We start from the raw sequence: 20,866 nt of genomic DNA on the forward strand, positions 1-20,866 counted from the left end.
TTGTTGTTAAATATGTCAAGACTTAAGGGAAATCGGATTGATTTAAATTATTTTTGCTTTGAACTTTGATTTTTCATATTTCTGACCCTTAAATTTAGAGATAGAATATGAGAAAAAATTGAGTGAATATAAAATAAGAAAATGTTATTTCCTTTTATTTGAGTAATGAGAAAAAACTAGAAGATGAGCAAAATACAAATGTGCCTCCAATTTATCTTTACATTTAATTATTTTCTTCAATTATATATGCATGTGTAAAAACTAAGAAGACCACAATTGCAAAGGAACCAGGAAGCAATTAACGACTGTCAGTACCTACCTTACTCTTACTAACATTTCTAAAATCAGCATTTCCAGAATCATCTGGCAGTGAAAATGGATATAAGGCCTGGTCTCCATCAATTCCAGTGGTACCTTGTCCAAAAAGGTTAGAAAGGATTGTCTGACAAGCGTCTCTATGATTGGAGCTACCAATATCACCAGCATGTAGCTCAACTGCTAAAAGTTTTAATAGCCACGCTCTCTGAGAAAGGGGAAGCAAAGAAACAAAAACACCCATGTCAAACCCAACAATAATATATGAAGTTAATAATACTTTGAAATACAATATAAAATCATTCATGAGTTAAGAAAATACAATAAAATAATTCATGTGCCTTTGTCTAATAGCTTGAGTGTTTAGGCTAGTTGGTTCATGATAGGCATTAAAGTCTTCTTTGCCAATTGATCTAATGTTCAATATTGCCACTCCAATTATTCTAATAAAAGTTGAATTACAACACTTGGAATTCATTGTGGACCTATGCAATATCTACATTTCAAAAGCCCAAACGGTTCATATTCAGTGGAATAGCATGACTAAATTAATGGAGGCGGCCAAGAACGAATAAAATATATATTACACATTTTCTGTTGTATATTATAAATCATTTGTGGGTGTGGTGTTTATGTTAGCTTAAGATTTACTATGTATCGGTGTTAGAATCCTGTCTCTAACATTTTTATGAGATGTGAAACAAATTACAATAGAAATACAAAAGAAAAGGTCCCATTGGTTTCAAACCAATGAGCTAGGATTTACAAAAAATTTAAATGCCACTGCACCACTAGATAGTGTATACACTTCAAGTTTATAAGCAAAACAAATTATACACATACACATAAAACTCCCTTTGATCTCATATATTAGCAACAACAGCAAAATCCAATGGTCTCAAATATAAACAACACTCTACTACAATTATTACATTTATTGTCACTATTCCAAATTTACCCCTAAATTTAATTCATTTCTGATCTTCCAAAGCAAAAACTAAGGGTGAAACTGGAAAGAGTGTGCTTTTTACTCATGACTTAAATGCACTTAACGCACTTTCTAGAGGGGTTTTTTCTTGCTTGGATTCAAGAGCATAGAGAATATATACCTAATCAACCTATTAAAAAGAAGATTTTGGGGCGGCCATGACTACTCTCTATCCCTAAGAAGATCCCCAGCTGCTCATGTTTGAAGGTGAGAATTCAAAATATAAGTGGGAGATCTTGCCAATTCAGTATCAAATATCCCACCTCTATCTCCTCCAAGAAGTATTTATTTTAGACAAATGTTAGTGGTTAATTTGTTAAGGGAGAATGTTAGCTACAGATATCTAACTCAAATCACACAACTTGTAATTATAATGGTGTAACAATAAATTCAATTAATGCTTAATTGGTTAGCACTAATCTAGGAAAAATACTCCCTTCGTACCAATTTATAAGCAAAAATCTAATATTTCACACTTAGTAAGAAAGTTTAAATTTGTGTCTTTTTTAAAATACGTTTTATGGGAAGATGTAAAAATAATTTTGATTGATTGATTGTTGTTTATGGAAAAAATGAGAGATAAATCAAATTAAATGCATTTTGCATTTAATTTTACCTTGGAAAAGGTACATTTTTTAGAATAAAATGGTTAACTGAAATAAAGTTGATGGTTTTTGTTTATGATTTGTAACCAGAAAAATTAGTGACTTTTGCTTATAAATCGGCACAGAGGGAGTAATCTAGAAATTTATACAATCTAGGAATATTAACAGGTTTACTTAAATTTAACAGCAACTTCAAATAGGGTATTGGTTTATAGAGTGCAAGGGTATCAAAGATGTAGGAGAAAAATACCTGATGAAGGGAACTGATACGAAGCGGCTGGTTATTATTACGTTTAGGAAGCTGGGCAATGCCAATTGTGTCAAGGTGCTGCATTATGTAGCAAGGGAAAAGTTACAGACAAATATCTACAGGATAATTAACACCAACCATAAACAACATATGTAAATGGATCAGTGCACAACTCAAAATTATGCACAAAATTGTTGAAGCTTGTTTACCTTAACAAAGAATCGAAACCTTTTATTTGACAACAGATCCATTGTAGGAACAGATGTAAATGGATCAGTGCACAACTCATAAAAAAGCTGCATCAAACAAAAAGTTGTATTCGTTTTAGAAACCAGTGCAAATGCATGGAAAAATACGAAATACAAAATTCAATCATAAATTTGATTTCAGATCTGATGTGTTTATTCCTAGGGTAGTCTACCTCTCACAAAGGGTACAAGTGCCTATCACCTAATGGTTGTCTGGTTATCTCTAAAGATGTTCTTTTTAACGAGTCTAGAATTCCATACACTATTCTCTTCTCATCCTCTACAGATAAGTTAAAGTCATCCTCCAGTACGAAAGACAGCTCTCTTCCTCTCTATCTAATCCTATACCAAATGCTAATCCATCATCTTCTCCTATGGTAACTGAATCCAGCCAACTTGATCCCATTTCTCCTGCATCCACTGCTAGAAGTCAACCTGACGCCAACTCCTCTCAACCTACTAACACAAACAACCAGGTCTGCCAACACTCACCATATGAAAACTTGAGCCAGATCTTGCATTGTTCTACCTTGTGTCCACCCTATACTCTTCCTAACACATATTGAACCAAAGAATGGTAAGCAAGCTTTGCTTGACCCTAAGTGACATGTTGCAATGAAAGAAGAATTTGATGCCGTTCAAATAACCAAACATGGTCTTTGTTTTCCTGCCTCCAAATAAAAAGTCTATTGGATGCAAGTGGGTTTATAGAATCAAAGAAAACTCAGATGGCACCATTAACAAAGTTTAAAGCTTTCCTGGTTGCCCAAGGGTTTCATCAAGTCCAAGGGTTTTATTTCAATGAAACTTTCCCTCCTGTGGTCAAACCCATCATCATAAGGCTTATGTTGAATCTTGCTCTCTCCTATAAGTGGCCTCTTAAACAACTAGTTGTCAACAATGCCTTCCTCAACAGGCTCCTTGAGGAAGAAGTTTATATCGCACTGTATGGCCTCAAATAGGCACCAAAACAATGGTTTGGTTGCTTGGTCCAAACTCTTGTTAATTTAGGGTTTCAAACAAGTGTGACCCTTCCCTCTTCACCTATTATATACAAATTTGGGTAGTTTGTGTGGATGACCCTTCCCTTTCTAGGCATTGAAGTAAAGCATCTCTCTAATCACACTCTTTTACTCACACAACGGTTCTACTTGCAAACTCTCCAAAGTTGGTTCCTCCACCTTTCAGGATCCTTCCCTTCACAGATCAGTAGTACAAGCTCTACATATGCTACAATCACTGGTCTTGAGAGACATCCTATACTCTCAACAAAGCGTGTCAGTCAATGTCAAATCCCCTTGAACCTCACAGATTATCTGTCAAAAGAATCCTAAGGCACTTGAAGCGCACTATTACCTTTGGTCTCAAATCCTACCATTGCACCCACCCACAAACTTCTCTCACTACAAGTGTTTTGTGATACGGATTGGGCAGCAGACCCTGATGATAAGAGGTCCACATCAGGGTCTTCCATATTCTTTGGACCTAATATGATCTCTTGGTGGTCAAGAAAGCAGTCTGTGGTTGAAAGGTCAAAGATTGAGGCTGAATACAAAAGCCTTGCTCAAGCAACTGCTGACATTCTATGGGCTCAAACTATTCTAAAAGAGTTGTGTGTTCTATTTTCTTCCCCTGTGATTTAGTGACACAATCAGTCAGCTGTACTTCTGGCTCACAATCCCATTCTTCATGCAGTCCAGCTGAAGTAAACCTAAGAAGATTGACCTCTTCTTTGTTCGAGAAAGGTTTTGGCAAAGCAACTCACTGTGAAGCATATTCCTGACACTGACCAGTGGGATGATCTCCTCGTCAAGCCAGTTTCCACAGTCAAGATTCTTGATATGCGTCCCAAACTCAATGTGGCTGACTTTTCATCAAGTAACCCACCTTGAGTTTGAGGGGTGTATTAGAGTATATCAGCAACAATTGATTAATTGTTGCGCTGCCAGCTGTATTGTTAGACCAAACCTGTGTATAGTGCACAGGATTACAGTCAATTCTAGGAAGGTTCTAGATTCTGTTAGATCTAACTTGTGCACTGCGGCACAGGATTAGAGTTAGTTAGAGGAATGATCTAGATTCTGTTTCTCCTAACCTGTGCACTATGCCCAGGATTAGATTCCTAAATACAGTGGTGATTCCCAATGAAATCAATGAAAAACAGAATATTCCAAATAAAACTTAGTTATGAATTCTCTGAAATTTAACAACTACTTTAGATATGTTACCCAACAGATCAACTACAGCTGACCTGAAAACTAAATTCATGAAGTAATGCATTTACATCAGGCTTCAAAAGCTTCTCCAGAATATCAAGAATAACCTTCATGCAACTGCAGATAACATTTTAAGATCCCAGTTATATTTACTAGAATCAAGATATTAAAATAGAAACAGACAGTAGACAATACCTGTAATAAAATTTAGGCTGTAAAATTGTCCGCTCTACAGGTGTATCTAGATCAAATTTAAGTAGTAAGTGAGTGATATTTGGAGCTGGCCTGCTGATGTTGTCAATTAGAAGCTGCAACATGTAGAAAAGGTAGATATAAACAGCATTTTAAGATGAAAAAAAGGAAAGACAGAAAACAAACAAATGCAAGGAGTGAAGACGAACTTGCAGAATAAGAATGCCCGGATCATCATTGTTATTATTATTATTATTTTCAACATTCTGAGATTCTTCTGACCGTGCCTCAAGGCAGGCTGCATAATCTTCTATCAAGCTGTTTGAGGCATTAGATTTTAGCAATAGCTGAACAAGCCCAACCATACGAGAGCTGCACCCGCAAAGTAAAATATATTTGTTAAGAGTCCCACATCGGATAATATATGGTTTGAACATGTGTTTATAAGTAAGGACAGTCCTCACTCTATCAATCGGTTTTATAGGGTTGAGTTAGGCCCAACCACATTTCTTAACATGGTATCAGAGCCTCGTTTAAGATCCGGTGGACCACCTACTATGGTTTCCATTAACGGGCCACCCACCGTCTAGTCCTGAGCGTGAGAGGGTGTGTTAAAAGTCCCACATCGGATAATATATGATTTGAACATATGTTTATAAGTGGGGGCAGTCCTCACTCTATCAACCGGTTTTGTAGGGTTGAGTTAGGCCCAACCACATTTCTTAACAATATCAATTGCTGACTCTGAATGATATTGTTAAATTGAGAAAGGTAAATGTAAAGGTATTGAATACCTTAAAATGCCCATGATTTTGATAGAAGATTGCTGAACTTTTGGCTGAAAATCATATCTGACATACTCTAACAGAGCCACTATTTGATTGTGATCATGCGAGAGTATAATATCCAATGGCTGCAGCAAATAATCAATAAAGACATAACCACAGTTAAGTAGTGATTCAATGCTAAATAATACAATATAGTTAAACCATGATGCTGTACTATACTCAGAAGTCATAACTTTAGAGCAATACAATTAGTCTATTACTCCCACAGACCCCTGGCCCAAAAGTATGCTAAAATCATTTAAAGGCAATTGATAGCTCACTAACAGATCAATAACAAGATAACAAAATAAGCAAGTTAAAATATATATAACGAATAAAAATATGTTGACTAGTCGTTCAGGAAACTGAAACAGATACCTGGTACAACGGACGCCAATAATCAGAAAGAAGTAAATCTTTGTCAAGGACAAGTATTAAAATTTCCAAAGAAAGCTGCACAGCATTCTCTAAATACTGCCCATGTATTTGACTACTGCGTTCAGCAATGATGGAATTCACCCCTGGCAAAAGAATACTCATGATGTTCCGGAAGACAGTCTTTCCACTCATGAAATCCTGAAGCGGGTAAACAATAACAATCAGATCCTATAATACAATTCATCAAAATAATTTAACCAGCAATTCTAGGAAACATGATATTGTAAGCAATAAAACTCATAATAACATGATGAATTTGTTTCACTTATAGTGGCTATTAAGCCTTAAACATAATTGCATAAGGACTGATCCATAAAGCTTACAATGCCATAAGATCTATTATAACATGCAGCTTAGAAATACCAAATCAACAAACACAAGCTAACATATTTATATAACAAGAATATTAAACACAAACATACCTTCAGCAACTCTAAAACAGGAAGTTGACTCTGAAGTGGTGATGATTCTTTTGTTGTAGAAATTCGAGACTGGTCAACTACACCCTCATAGTCTTCTTCCTTAACATCATACATAGCTAGTATCCTGCACATTTAAGTTACGTGCAATAACATTCTATTCATATAATCTGATCAACAGCTCGTATAAAAACTTGTTAACTGATACAAACCTGAACGCATCACATAAAAATAACAATGCGAGAACTTAACAATAGAAAAAGGAAATAATGATGTATTATATTTGAAATGGAGAAACTACAGTAAAATGATACTCGTACAGCCACATAGCTAGGCTCCTATATTGAACTATTGTTCTCCATCCACAACAACCATAACTGACTTCTTAAGATTCCCCCTCTATTGCCTTCACATCCCAATATAATATAAAACAAGACCAACGATAAATCCCTCTCAATCTAGCTGCCACATCAACATTCTTTCCTGCCTCCTTCTTACTTTTCCGAACACAACATTGCATACAAAAGACATGCGCCAATCAATTTATTAAATAGAAAATCATGTTAGCCCTCTCATTGCAAAAATATAACAATCTATCATTCTAAAAAAAAACATCATCATACACAACAGAGTTGTAAAATTGGTTATTTCTTAAATCACAGAAACAGAACCACTCACATGCGAAAATGTTTAAGGCAAGCACCAACCAACTGCCATTTTTCGCATGGATCTGCATATGCTCTTTGAGGATATGGCCCAAAAACATGATCATAGATGAACCTGAAGATACCAATAAATCTGGAAAATAATAAACAATTATATTAGATATTAGGCTGCATATAACAAAAAATAAAGACCTCAATATCTAGGTGAGTATTTGTTTAGTCCCTATCAATTTTTTTCATTGTACTGGACTCATTATCTTAAAGGGACTACATTCAATCCTAGACTTAAATAAGCTCTATTAGCGTTAGTTTTAAATGGGCTTGGTCCAATGACATAAATCTGATCTAAAATAATAATTATTAAATTCTTAACTGAAACTGTTTTTCTTAATATATATATATATATACATATATATATACATATATATATATATATATATATATATTCATACTTTTGCTGTGTTACTCAATTGAATTTTTTAATGTGACCGGGTAAGTTTTCATGTTTTAGCTGTGTTACTCACTTAAATTTTTTAATGTGTCATGTGCATGTTTTGCCTCTTTCTGTTTCCATCTCCTCTGTGCAACCTTGTCATAGGCCTGGGCACCAATGGCAAGGAGTAGAAAATGACATGCTTCAGGTGCAATATGACATGCCATTAAATGCTACATGACAATATTCTGACAGCAGCCTGTTTATATCAAATAGAAGCCATGGTGTGGCTCACCATTAGCATGCTGTCGCTTACCTATGCTCAATTGACATAGAGCACTAAAAGCTTCCATTTTGATAGATGAATAAAAACAATGATAAAAAAATCTGATAGGGATTAAAAACAAAAACCCACGGAACTACATATTTAAGTCAAAAATAAATGAAATTCCAACAAAGACAAGAGATACAGAACCTTTGCCCTCTATCAGTCAAATCTCTTTCTTCCGCAATAAGAGCATTTATCAAATTAAGGAAAGATATAGTTGAAGGATATTGCTCTCTTCTTGCCTCAATTTCATTTAATTCAAACTGCATATCATAAACCTGTCATATTTACAAGTTCACTTAGAATTGAGAGAAAGGGAATGTACATGATTGCAAAGACGGGAAGCAGAAGAAAGAAAAGAGTAAATGTGTGTGTATAAAAGAGTAAGTGATTTAACTTTCTTTTACGCTATCATTTAAACACTTTTACATCCTCCTTTTTCTTTCATAGAAACTGTTTCCTTTCTTAAAAGTTTTGACCAGTTACCCATATCAGTACAAGTTTAATTTCTATACGTTGTTGTTGTTGTGTGTGTGTGTGTATATATATATATATATATATATATATATATATATATATATATATTTATTTTGTTATAATATCTGAACTTGATAATTCTGTTACAGTCATTGCGGTATATAGTTGGTTTAAATAATAATCAACTCATTACAGAAATATAACTGAGGGAAGGTAAGAGAATTTAATCTCACCTACAAGGGGTTTTACGAGCATTTAACTTGTCACACCCTCAATTAAATTTGACACCCCCGCATTGTGACTGCTATTATTTTACGCCCTTACTAAATTTTTTTCTAATCTTCTATTGCATTTACCAGAATTTTTGGAAAAACACAAGAAATTTCCGGTAAAAAATCAATGATTTCTGGAAAAAAATTGAAATACCAGAAAAAAAAAATTTTAATTGGAAATTTTGAAAGAAAAAAAAATTCGAAACCTGAGGGGAAAAAAATTTACACTACCGGAAATTTCCGGAAGTACCACACTTTTTGAAATTTCCAGTAAACTACAGCACTTTTCAAAAAACCCGATAAAAAATTTGTACCGGAAATTTTGTTCGCACTTTTGACTCAAGTTTATTCATGGACAATTTGGGAATTATGAAAATATATGGGGGTGCCAGATTTAATTGTGAGGGTGGCAAGTTAAATGCTTGGGTTTTACCCATACTCCTAATAAATATATACATTTTATACAAATTAGCATATCTAAACAAACTCTAAGCTATCTATTTGTTGGAACCCAACAACCTAAACTTAAAGGAGAGCCTATTCTTGACTTGCAAGTACTCAAGAGGAGTTCAATTACATGATAAAAGTATGATTCACCAAAATTTATGTTTTGTAGTATGTATTTAGCTAGTCAATAATTCAAGTCCAAGCCTTTCATATGAGGGGTAGCAATAGACATATGAAGTATAAATCATTCCTGGGCTTGCATCTTAACAGCTCAAGACTCCTGAAGAGTTGATTCTTGACAGTTTTGATGGAAATAATTTATATGAAAAGACATGACTTATTTATAATGACAAATAAAATAACCTGGGTACCCATTGACGGACTGCTCTGAGCTTCGGGCCCAACCACTACTGGCAGATCATATTGCTCAAGAAAGGTCCAAATGCTATCCTTCAACTCTGGAGAGACTTGAATAAATGTGGATATTGCATTCCTTAGTGCACCCTGCATTAACATAACACGCCATGTTTAAAAAGAACATTAACATTTCAATTGGAATTCCAGCTCTCAACAAAATCAAGAATCATATTATAATTCTTCTTCTCAATAAGAGCATGTTGATACAGCCATCATACCTTAAGATAAGGGGGTACATTTTCATAACTAAGGAGTTTAAACAGTGGTTCAATGTCCGGAAACCAGTTTTTCCTTTCTATAGGGTTCCCATTTTCCACAACCTGTATAAACAAGAAACACACAGTAAAATGCATTGTTCCCTTCAATCTGATCAAAACAAAAATGCTGAGTCTCAAAACAACCATGTAAAATTAGACTCTGCATAAAATAGGTTAAACTAAAAATTTCTAGCCAGTAATATACTACAACAAGCAAACAAACTATTTTAACCGAAAAAATTTCTTATACTTCAATTCATCTTAGTCAAACTAAACACTAGGATTAAAAATCCAATAATGAGCCAATTTTTAGAATGAGTGATGTAAAAGAGAACTATTACAGTTTAGGCCACAATAAGTTTGGGGTTAAATAACTAGTTACACTCAGAAGACTATTCCTCTAGGCAATTCATAATTAGCCCAACATTTGGGATCTGTCTGACAACTTAACCTGGTAAATCAGGCAGAGAATAACACAGCCTGGCATGTAATTTCAAAGGAATACAAATCTCATGATTATACATTAGAAAGATTGACCAATTAGGTCCAAGATCAAAACTCAGCATGAATATCAAGACAATGCTACCAGGATTAAATACTCAATCTCCCAAATGGAATACTTCATATTAAGTTAGATTACTGCAAACTATTAAGTTAGATTACTGCAAACCAGCCTATCACATACACTTCTCATTATACACTATTTTAACATTGAGAAATGATGTCCATTAATCATTGCTTTAATTTCCTTTTTGTTTTGCTATAACCCTGGTTGTAAAACAAAGAGCGACTCCAGAGTGGCAGAGACAGCACCAGACCCAAAAAAAAAATTGAGTTAAATTTCATTTAGGACCTTCAAAATGTACCTATTTCACAACTCAAATTAGTACCCAATTCAAACTATGGATTTGTACCTTGAATTAATCAAACTTGCTTCATGGCATTGCCAATCAGATATGACAAAGGAATGACATCAAACAAGATTGAATAATTAAAGCATGACTCAACTTAAATCAAGAACTAAATTGTGAGTTTGGTAGACCAAAATTCTTTATTTAACGCCTTTACAGATTATGAATCACATTTTATTTTAGCAAAGACCAGTGTAAGCATAGTTGTGATATAACAGCAATCTATTAAAAAGCAGAAATGATAAAATATGTCAAGGTAAAACCTTCTTCAGAACATTTAAATATGCCACAAGTGCTTTTGCATCCCCCTCTTGAATTTCAGGCAACATTGCTCCAGCAGTTTGAAGGGAGTGTTTGAATTTCTCATCATAAATTGTTAAGCATTCAAACAAAGTGCTCCAGCCAATCGAGCGGAATGCTTTACCTTGCAGCAACTCGTGAACCTTTGAAGCACCTTCTTGACTAGAAGCCTGAAAGGGAGTGTCCCAAAAATCCAAGATCTAAAAATGACTACAGAGCAATATTTCGGTATCAAATTTAAGATGATTGGAGACTTCCTTACCAATGTGCTCAGCATATTCAAGAAAGCCACGAGCGTTTGAAAATTTGTATGGTCCTCTCCAGCAAAAGTTACAAATGTCCACAGCACATCATTTCCCAACAAAAGCTCTGGTTCTTTCTGATAACTTATGACATAAGTAAAGGTCATGATTGCAAACAAAAGCCTTGAAAGCTAAGCAAATTGTTTCAATGCAATTTAAATAATTGAAAATATAAGGCACAGGAAAAATCATCAACCATATAGCTTTTGACATAGTTTTTCATAAAATGGCAAATATATAGAATAAGAGTTAATATTTGACACAAGGATCCAACCATTTGAATGTTAATATAGTCTATATTCATTGCTCAAATAAGACTATAAAGATTGCATGTATTCTTTTTGCATTTTGTCGAACTGACCAGATAAATTTCGCTCACAAAGTCCAAGATTGAATTAAATTGTAAAGGGCCTGTTTCAGTGCCTTGTTGAGAAATTGAGCTACTGCCCTGTGCAAAATCATGTGATCCGGCAACTCGGTACGGACTAAGCACACTCATAACCTTCTCTTTGGATTCTTTTATCTGCAAAAAGTACATACATAAACAGAGGTAGAGGACAAAACATTTTGATATCTAATGATATATTCCATGTTAGAAATGATAAAACCTCTGCAATAATTAACAGCCAAAATGATTTTGGAATAAATATTTGTAATTTTTGAAATAGAACCAGCATAACTGAGAAAACTGAATTTTACAATAGTAAAAGAAATGAACATTTTACAAATTACAATAATTCGCATTGAAGATATCAAGTGCCTTAAGAGAAAAATAACGCATGTCTTTTTAAAAATTAAAAACCAGAATCAAACATTTGGTGGCCAATGCATCGAAGACAGACAAAAAAGAGCTAACAGTAGCATTAGATATCCAGCAACCATATAATTTCCAAGAAAAGTTACGAAATATCACCCTTATCAGCTTATCCTAAAATCCTAATCCTAACTAAAAACAAAACAATATAAAGTACAAAAAGTGTTACCATTGCGTTCTAAACCTAAAAAGAAGTTTAGAAAAATAGACCCTATTTGCCATTCCATTGTATGTATATTCAGCAAAACAAAAAAACAACTGAATTTCAGCCAACATATAAAGATACAGAGAACCAAGCAACAAAAATATGGAATTAAGAAATAGAACATAAACCTCCCATCATATAATCTCATTCAGTAACTTGGAGAAATGCCAGCTATATAATAAAAGAGAAAAGAAGCTAAATGCAGTAATTTAAAATATTAATTTAGCAACCTAAACCAAATGCTAACTAAAGGCATGCATTAAAACCAAATCAGCTTGTTCAATATTTAGGTGATGAAAAAATTAACCGACCTTGTCTCTAGCTAGAGGGTTAGACAAGAAGCACACAATCAACCTGTGCAAATAAGCATTGTACATATAGATCATATCTTCATCTTCAGTCTGTAAGGTAAGCAACAATACAGCTATGAAGTATAATCATGAAAAGCTACACTAAAAATAATAGAACAAAATTACAATAAATCTCCTAGAACTGATATTGCACATGTAAATCTAGATGACAAAAATAAAAAACTATTTTGAAAATATTACTCTAAAATATCAATTGTTTTATCGAGTAAAAGTGAAAGCAATGAAAAACTTAAAATCATCCCATCAAATACAACTTTTCAAAGTGGGGATTTGAATATACATTAGTCTCACATGTTGTTAGGATCATGATCTTGACTAAAGCTGGGGGGGGGTAGCATGACTCTAGCGTCATCTAGAAATATAGACGGATTAGTGCTTACAAGTTTATAAGATTGGGCAGTTCTCACTTTCACAAGTTGGTTTTGTGGGTTGCTTTAGGCTCTAAGCCCAATATCTAAATTGATATCAGAGTTCATCCTAATTGCAGAGCGGGGCCACACGGATCGTCCGTGCTCCATGTGCATAGGCCTGAGCATGTAAGGGGATGTTGGTAATTCACCTTGATTATGGTCCTCACCACTAGGTGCGCCTTTAATGCGGCAACTTTGGGCTACCTTCATTGCAGCCTAACCTACAGCACTTTCATTGTGTTTGGTGTGAGGGGGTGTGTTAGTCCTGCACCACCTAAATATATGGCCTAAGTAGTTTTTAAACTGCTTGGACAATCATTGGCTTCATTGCAGCCTAGCCTACAGCACTTCCATTGTGTTTGGTGTGAGGGGGGGTGTTAGTCCTGCACCACCTAAATATATGGCCTAAGTAGTGTTTAAACTGCTTGGACAATCATCGGCTTATAAGCATTTACGTGGTATTGAGTTATGCCCTAATCCCAAAATTAATATTGTATCAAAATCTATCCTTGCTCTGTTTTGGGGGCACCCGCTCAGTACAAGCTCCAAGTGACTTGTGCATTAGGGGATGTTGGAAAGCTGCTTTAATTGCAAATTTGCAATCTGCCTCTAACCACCTTAATTGCGGAAACTTTGAGCTGCCTCTCCATCACATCCTCCAGCACCTTCATTGTGACAGGTGTAAGTTGGCATGTTTAGTCCCACGATGCCTAGAGATATGGCCTATATAGTACTTAAAAGGCTTGGGCAATCCACATCTTACAGAGTTGAGTTAGGCTAAAGCCCAAATTCTAAAAAATATCAGTATCAAAGTTTTACATAAAAAAATTATAAAAATTTGATACTAGGTATAATCAGAAAGTAAAGGAGCATCTAATTTCCAAAGCATAAATTAATTAGTGAAGCATGAAAGCGGTACAAGAATGATCTAAAAAACTATGTACCTACTTCAGGGTTAAAACAAATACATTGACGAAATTACAAGAAAAAAAAATAACAAATGATTACAATAAAATAATTTAAATTGGTTTATATTAAGAACATATTAAGTGCTAACTTGAGTAAATGAGACAGAAAGACTTGACATTTTTTCTTAAATTATATGTAGTTCACCCAATACACATGTTACTGAAGAAAATGCCTTTTGTGTTCTATTTTCTAATTATCAATGATAGTGCAAGTCTTTCGGAAGTTAGAGCAAACCGACACTCAAGCATGTTTCATACTCAATGAACAGATATTCAAAGGGAATACACAGCTCCATTTGCTGATTTGTTTTTCCTTTTACTTCAGGGAGGATCTCAATAAAATCCGCTTTTCGAATGAATTGCTTTTGTTAAAAAGAAACAGAGAAAAATGTAACTTGGCAAATGAACCTGAAAGGCAGCAGTGCGAAGAACTTTCTCCAGTAAAAACTGAAAGACATTATTTGAAAAAATGACTTCTAAGCATTGACTAAGGTAACCCATTTCATTTGAAGAAGCACTTGAAATAGTTTCCCTTGTTGCAACACCATCTTGTATTAACATCAAATGTACCACCCAAGCAAGCTTTATGCCACCAGTAAATCCCTCAACAATTGGATCATTTCCAGTAGCCATTACCTGAAGCATGAAAGGAAGTCAACAATATTCCAAATTGATACCATATATTTGATAAACTACGAGTACACAGAAAACAGTAATTATCTTTCATCTTACAAGTTCATGAAATTCATGTCTGAAGGATGTATTAGAAGAAAGGACAGATGCTTTGTCAGGCACTGTACCCAAACCATCTGAAACAAATGCAATCACAAGAGCAAATAGAAGGCTAAAGGTAATCTGCAAAAGCATGTGAGTGTGAAAATTGTGAGCAAGCAACACAAATTTTACGAGCAGAATACATAAGCCAATAAATCTAGTTCGGATTGAATGGATTCCAAGAGTTGGGATAACAGTCACAGAGCGGGTTCATGTTTAAGTTTAACTGCAAGAGTGTATGCCTCTACTTAAATATTTCTCCTAAGGTAATGCTTTGATGAAATGACATGACATGTTAACACCAAAGACCAATACTAAGTCCATCATAATGATTCCAACGTGTAAAAAAGTTCACTTCATTAGGCATAAAAGGTACACATGAAAATGTTTGATTGTTTTAATGCTTATGAAGTTTTGAAAAACAAATCTGTAATGCTTGACTGAAAACAAAACAAGTACTGAAAAATCCAGCAAAAGAGTATGCATAAGAACCTGATGTTTTATGGCAGTATTGCTCTGACTAACTTCAGAAGCACTATCCTTCAAAACAGAGAATAAATCTTTTACATCCTTAGGATCTGAAAACAACATATTTCACTTATGAGATCAATCAAAATATTCAGAAAGCATAATAGATGACAGATTACAACAGTAGACCAAGTAGTACATCAGCAATCACATAGCTATCAGAAAACAATCGACATGAAAGACTGTTATGCATACTTATTCGAACAATCAGAACAGAAAGGACGAGGCAATGTCCCAAAATAAGTCTTTCTCTAGAGACCACTGCCTGCCGCTCCACAAGAGAACCTCTTGAATCAATAACATAGCGCTCACACTGAGGACCTCCCACACCAGAAGGCTCTTCTCTATTGAGTTCCTACATCCAGAAAAGAAATTTCTCAGAAAAAAGTTAGTTACAAAGTGAAAGTGCAATATGATAAGTCCTTCCGCTAAATAATATACGGGGAAGGAAGAGAGAACCCTACCCACATGCTACACTGACGTCAATTGTGAAGATCAAATAGCAATAAACCATGTATTTCAGTAGCAACACTAAATTAGTACTTCCAGGATCTAAGATTGTGATGATTTAAACATATTACTCAGAAAGAAATATAATATGTTCATATTGTATTAGGGCAAACCAACCAAAGATTGTGAATCAGGTGCATTAATTTGTATAAGCGACCAAATGCAACAAAAGAAAAACAACTATACTGATAATACTGGCAGGATAATTGATTGAGATTGAAAAAAATTAGGGATTGACTTGATTTGTTATTTCTAAACAAATGACATATTTACATTAATTGCACACAAATATTGAGACGTCAATAAATTGTTGGTCAAAAATACCCGGAATTCCCAAAATCAAAATTCTATAAATGACAAATAATTCTAGTTGAATTGAAACTACATCCTAATTTAGAATTTAATCAGGAAGGTTAAAAAAAATCATCTATATCACAATGCAGACCTTGATAAGAGATATTAACCGCTGTCTAAGTCCAGAATTGATAACATCCTCTAGATATTTTTGTATGTCAACCAAAATATCATCTTCAAGTCCCTGATCAAGCACCACAGCCTATATGGAAAACAACATATAGATATTAACCAAAAACTAGAGAACCAAATCATTGCCTAAATGAACTTAACAGCTGAGATAGCAAAAAATATACCCTCAACAAAAGATGGAGAGATGTTATCAGATATCTTCTTTCTGTATACCAGAGTCCTGCTGCAAGCCGTAGAATTTCCAGCGGTTCCCTACTCATTAAACCCCACTACAAACAAAGCATCAATAAATAACTTAATAGATAAATATTTGTGTGTTGACAATACCCTTCTTGGTATAATCTGTTAATGGATTATATTATACAATTGTATGCTGCTTAAGTTATAAATATCACTTAGGCTTTGTTTGGGAGTTTGGAAGGGAGGGGAAGGCTTCCGAAAACATTTTTTTAAAAAAATATAGGAAAATATTTGACAGTTTTTGGAAGAACGGTTTTGTATAGAATGATAAAAGAGTGTTTATCATTACTATATTTTTAATTTTCAGAATACTATAATAACAAAATATATTTGGAAAATTTATGCAAGCCCTCCAAAACCCTTCTTCAATACAAATTTTGAGTTCCCCCAATTTAGGGTTTTTTTTTATATGAATAAAAACAAACCCTCCAAAACCCTCCCGAACAAAATCCTTCAATTCTTTCCACTCAATCATTCCCTTTTTTCAAAGTCCTCCCCTCCGTTCCCCTCCAAACTCCCAAACAAACCCTTAGGAAAAGTAATTTTATGTTGGTTGTGTGTCTCCAAAAAAACATGGCTCAAAGTAGAAGTTGTTGACATTTGAAAAAGAGATCACAGATTCAAATTACGGAATCAGCCTCAAGCAGAGGTAAGATATGGGTGCCTACAGAAGAACGGCAATAGGTCATACCCTTACCACCTTACCTTGGCAAGAGCTTTATAGCACCGTGTTGTGTGTATTTCTGTGTGTTTAAATCAAGACATGCTTACACCACTTAATAGCTTTTAATTTATATTGATTCCCCCATTCTGAATTTGAGGGGGGAATTTAGACTAGGCTGGGTTTCTATTAAGTATTGTTGTGTTTGGACTCTCTGTTGAGCATGTATTTTTGTTAGATCTTCAGATTGTTACCTAGAGATATGTTCTAACCATACAAATATTAAACATATTGTAGCAGAATTAGATCTACTTAGAATACAGTCAGAGATTTAGTTCAGAATATTTTCTCTTTCTAAAAACTTCACCTCAACCTCACTTGCATTCCCTATCATTTTCATGTCAGTTAGTAAAATCTGACACTTCTTACTTTTAAGAAAACCCTTTTAAAACTATTTTCTTTACAAATTACACGTTAATTATATAAATAAATAAAAATTTAGTATATGAAATATCATGCAATCAAGTATCAACATAAAATATAGAAGTTAATGTTTGCAACCATACGATCAGGGATTCGTCCCTAGTGAGTATGTGTGCATACATGTTTACATAAAGAGCAACATAAATCTACCTCCTGATTAGCCGATACTAGCAACCGAACACAGTCTACTTCATTTAGATGCAGATCATCGCTCAATTTGAGTGCCTATGCTTCATAAAAGCAGATATTAGAAAAAGGAAGGGGAATGAAAGTGAAACAGCACTTTACAATCCACACCACAATGAGCATACACATGTCTAATACGTAAACTAAAATAAATAAATTAGTAGTAAGATAATATTCATAAAAGTGCAAATATTTGCCAATGAATCCTAAAGACAAAAGATGCTAGGACACAATAAAAGAAAAACAAATTAACAATTCAGCAGAGAAAGAAATATCAAAACACAAAGCACAAGAAAATATTAAAATGATTGTCATATAACTATAACATGTAGAGTGTAGTTAGCTTTGGGCATTTATGAAGTATTCAGCACTTACTGCTGATTGAGGTGGTATCTGCTCTATTAGAGTAGTGCACGCTTGGTGTGCTTTGATAGAGATTTTGCCTCGTAGCAACAGCACTCTAGTCGAGCACATGGTTTAGAAGTGAATTTGGCAAAGCCAGACAGTAAAAAATCTCTAATTTGAATTTAAAAATCTCTAATTTGAACTAACGGGCCCTTTTTTCTTCTGTCCATATTTATGTGTCTCAGCATATTCTCTTATAGTTTACCACTTTCTCGTTTGATTTGAAATCTCGGTTCACTTTTGGGATGATCTGTTTTTTAGTTCTTTCCCTGTTTCTCCAGGCACTTATAGCCCATGGGACCTTAAGAGCACTTTTTTTCCGTTTTGCTTGAGTCCTTGAACAATCATTTCCTAGTGTCAACATGCTAGACGAGACATTTGAAATGAACTATGCCCTTGTAGAAAAAATGATGCATTTGATAACCTAGCTTTGCCTTAATAATTTATATCGATTCCACCATTATATACATGTAAGATTCGGAAAAAGGTTAAAGAAATTACTTTTAAAAATAATGAGAAGTTCAATTACACAAACATTAAGACTATGTTTGGAGGTTGGGTTTGGGAGGAAAATGATGGGGAAGGCTTATTTTTCATTCCATCAAATTTTTTAAATCTCTGAATATGTCAACACATAGACTTAACCCTCAAAACCACCTCACAAACATACCCTAACAGATGTCAGATCCAACCTTGTTTCAATTCATATTATCATATGCTAAATTTAAATCCATTTCCAAAAAGTTACTGTTTGCATTAGCTTGGTCTTAGCCTTTCCTACTATAGTAAATTCATTTTTTTGCGAGGGTTAATTTCATGACGGAAAAATACACAAGACATAAAACACAGCTAGAAATAGCACTCAGTGCCCTAGTCTCACTACCATTTTCTTCTTGTTCTCAATCCTAACTTCATAATTAAGACTAATTTTTTCAGTCTGAATTTCTTAAGATCAAAACAATGTCTCTCAATCTCATAAATTAAAACAAAGCATACATTATTTAAGCTTATACTACTACACAAAAAATAGTGTAAAATGCAACAACAAAAAATGTGCAACCGTAAAACTCACAATTTGCACATCCTGGTCATCAAGAGTGATAAGTGTAGAATCTTGAAGTCTAACTGACTTTGACTGAACTTGACTTCGATCAGAGGGCTTTGGAGGCTGAACAACAACAACAACAACAAATAAATAAATAAAAGCATGAGATTGGAAATAGAGCTTCGATTAGGTGAAATTGTAAAGAAAAATGAAAGTGATACCGGATAGGATAGAAGGGATTGGAAGGAGTGAAGAGAAGAGCGAATGGCGTGCAAGACTTCGACTCGTTGCGATGCTGTTGGTGGCGAGGAACCGAGAAGCGCTGATTCCAACGAGGCTAGAAGCTGCTTCGGAGACACCATTTGTGCCAGTGATGAGATGAAACCCTACGAGTTACAACAGAGGAAAACAGTGAAATATAGTCTCTCTGCGTTGGGTATGAGGTATTATTTCGATTTTGGGGCGGGAATGAAATGAAAATTTAGGCGACTAACAACAAATTTGCAGCTCAGTAGTGGAGGTATGCGAGCTTAAACCCTATCGAGCAAACGTACAAAACCCCTCCTTTGTTATTATTCTTTTTTATTTTAATAGATAAATTAAATTAAATAAATGAAATTTTGGAGAAAAAATTTAAATAATCATATTTTTCAAATTAATTTCTAAAATAATTAATATTTTAAAAAAATTATCGGAATAACCATATTTCCAAACAGATGCGTCAGATCAATTCGCGCATCCATTTAAAAGGAAGGGGAGGCGTCGGCACCATTTGTGCATATTTTATAAGTAATGCATGGAGGCGTCGACGTTGATGGCGCATGCATCAAATATGTGGCGTCTAGCCCTTTGGCGCATGTATTTTAAAAGTTCTTCTATAAATATCTCGCTCTTCACCCATATTTTTCACACAATTTTTATCCTACAACCACATTTTCTTTCATTCTACTTCAATCTCCTTTAAGTTTTTTTATTTTTAATCATGTCTGAATACATTCGCAAGAGAAATATCGATTTAATTTTTTCCGTCGTCGCATCTCCGATATAGATTCGACTTTGGAATATAGATTCATTTGAACGTCTTAATCGGACGTTGAATCGTTGGTTAGATGGAGAAATTGGAGATGGTGAAAGGATTAGAAGAATCTAATGGCTTGTATCCACGTTCAACCTAAATGGAGAAGTGCGTGAATGAGTGGATATTAAGACTGATAGAGACGTTCATAGGATGATGCATAATATGTTCAAAATTATTTTGATGGTTGTAATCGCTTAGTTATTGTAATGGTATTTTAATTGTTTTAGTTGTTTGTGTTGTTGTTTATGTGTTACTTGTGTGTTGAATGTCTTGTGTTTGTTTGTGATGGTATTTCCTCACAAACTTATCATAAATTTTGTTTTTTATATATTGCAAAAGAGGTACATGTAAATTTATCTTGTTGTGCTCGTTCCAACACTAGGACAGTTAGTACG

At 34.3% G+C, this 20,866-nt stretch overlaps 1 protein-coding gene across 2 annotated transcripts in view; it reads right to left on the reverse strand.

The window, feature by feature from the left end:
- Nucleotides 1-19,949, reverse strand: part of LOC127093078 (nuclear pore complex protein NUP205) — a 32,201-nt gene extending 12,252 nt beyond the window's left edge. For both annotated transcript variants that reach the window (XM_051032073.1, XM_051032008.1), the window contains exons 1-26: nucleotides 19,615-19,949; nucleotides 19,421-19,516; nucleotides 17,908-17,982; nucleotides 16,538-16,642; nucleotides 16,333-16,443; nucleotides 15,573-15,732; nucleotides 15,342-15,427; nucleotides 14,808-14,930; nucleotides 14,484-14,711; nucleotides 12,638-12,727; nucleotides 11,669-11,830; nucleotides 11,268-11,384; nucleotides 10,969-11,175; nucleotides 9,756-9,857; nucleotides 9,484-9,624; nucleotides 8,072-8,202; nucleotides 7,177-7,296; nucleotides 6,502-6,625; nucleotides 6,020-6,217; nucleotides 5,609-5,727; nucleotides 5,024-5,186; nucleotides 4,818-4,930; nucleotides 4,658-4,739; nucleotides 2,368-2,454; nucleotides 2,159-2,236; nucleotides 320-523 (exon numbers count right to left, since the gene is read on the reverse strand). In XM_051032073.1, the coding sequence (XP_050888030.1) occupies nucleotides 320-523; nucleotides 2,159-2,236; nucleotides 2,368-2,454; nucleotides 4,658-4,739; nucleotides 4,818-4,930; nucleotides 5,024-5,186; nucleotides 5,609-5,727; nucleotides 6,020-6,217; nucleotides 6,502-6,625; nucleotides 7,177-7,296; nucleotides 8,072-8,202; nucleotides 9,484-9,624; nucleotides 9,756-9,857; nucleotides 10,969-11,175; nucleotides 11,268-11,384; nucleotides 11,669-11,830; nucleotides 12,638-12,727; nucleotides 14,484-14,711; nucleotides 14,808-14,930; nucleotides 15,342-15,427; nucleotides 15,573-15,732; nucleotides 16,333-16,443; nucleotides 16,538-16,642; nucleotides 17,908-17,982; nucleotides 19,421-19,516; nucleotides 19,615-19,755 (3,363 nt within the window). In that variant the 5' untranslated portion in view covers nucleotides 19,756-19,949. The remainder of the gene's footprint in view (nucleotides 1-319; nucleotides 524-2,158; nucleotides 2,237-2,367; nucleotides 2,455-4,657; nucleotides 4,740-4,817; nucleotides 4,931-5,023; nucleotides 5,187-5,608; nucleotides 5,728-6,019; nucleotides 6,218-6,501; nucleotides 6,626-7,176; nucleotides 7,297-8,071; nucleotides 8,203-9,483; nucleotides 9,625-9,755; nucleotides 9,858-10,968; nucleotides 11,176-11,267; nucleotides 11,385-11,668; nucleotides 11,831-12,637; nucleotides 12,728-14,483; nucleotides 14,712-14,807; nucleotides 14,931-15,341; nucleotides 15,428-15,572; nucleotides 15,733-16,332; nucleotides 16,444-16,537; nucleotides 16,643-17,907; nucleotides 17,983-19,420; nucleotides 19,517-19,614) is intronic.
- Between the last annotated feature and the right edge of the window lie 917 nt (nucleotides 19,950-20,866).

Source organism: Lathyrus oleraceus, chromosome 1 (genome assembly GCF_024323335.1).
Source record: "Lathyrus oleraceus cultivar Zhongwan6 chromosome 1, CAAS_Psat_ZW6_1.0, whole genome shotgun sequence".
In the NCBI taxonomy this organism is placed as follows: Eukaryota; Viridiplantae; Streptophyta; class Magnoliopsida; order Fabales; family Fabaceae; genus Lathyrus; species Lathyrus oleraceus.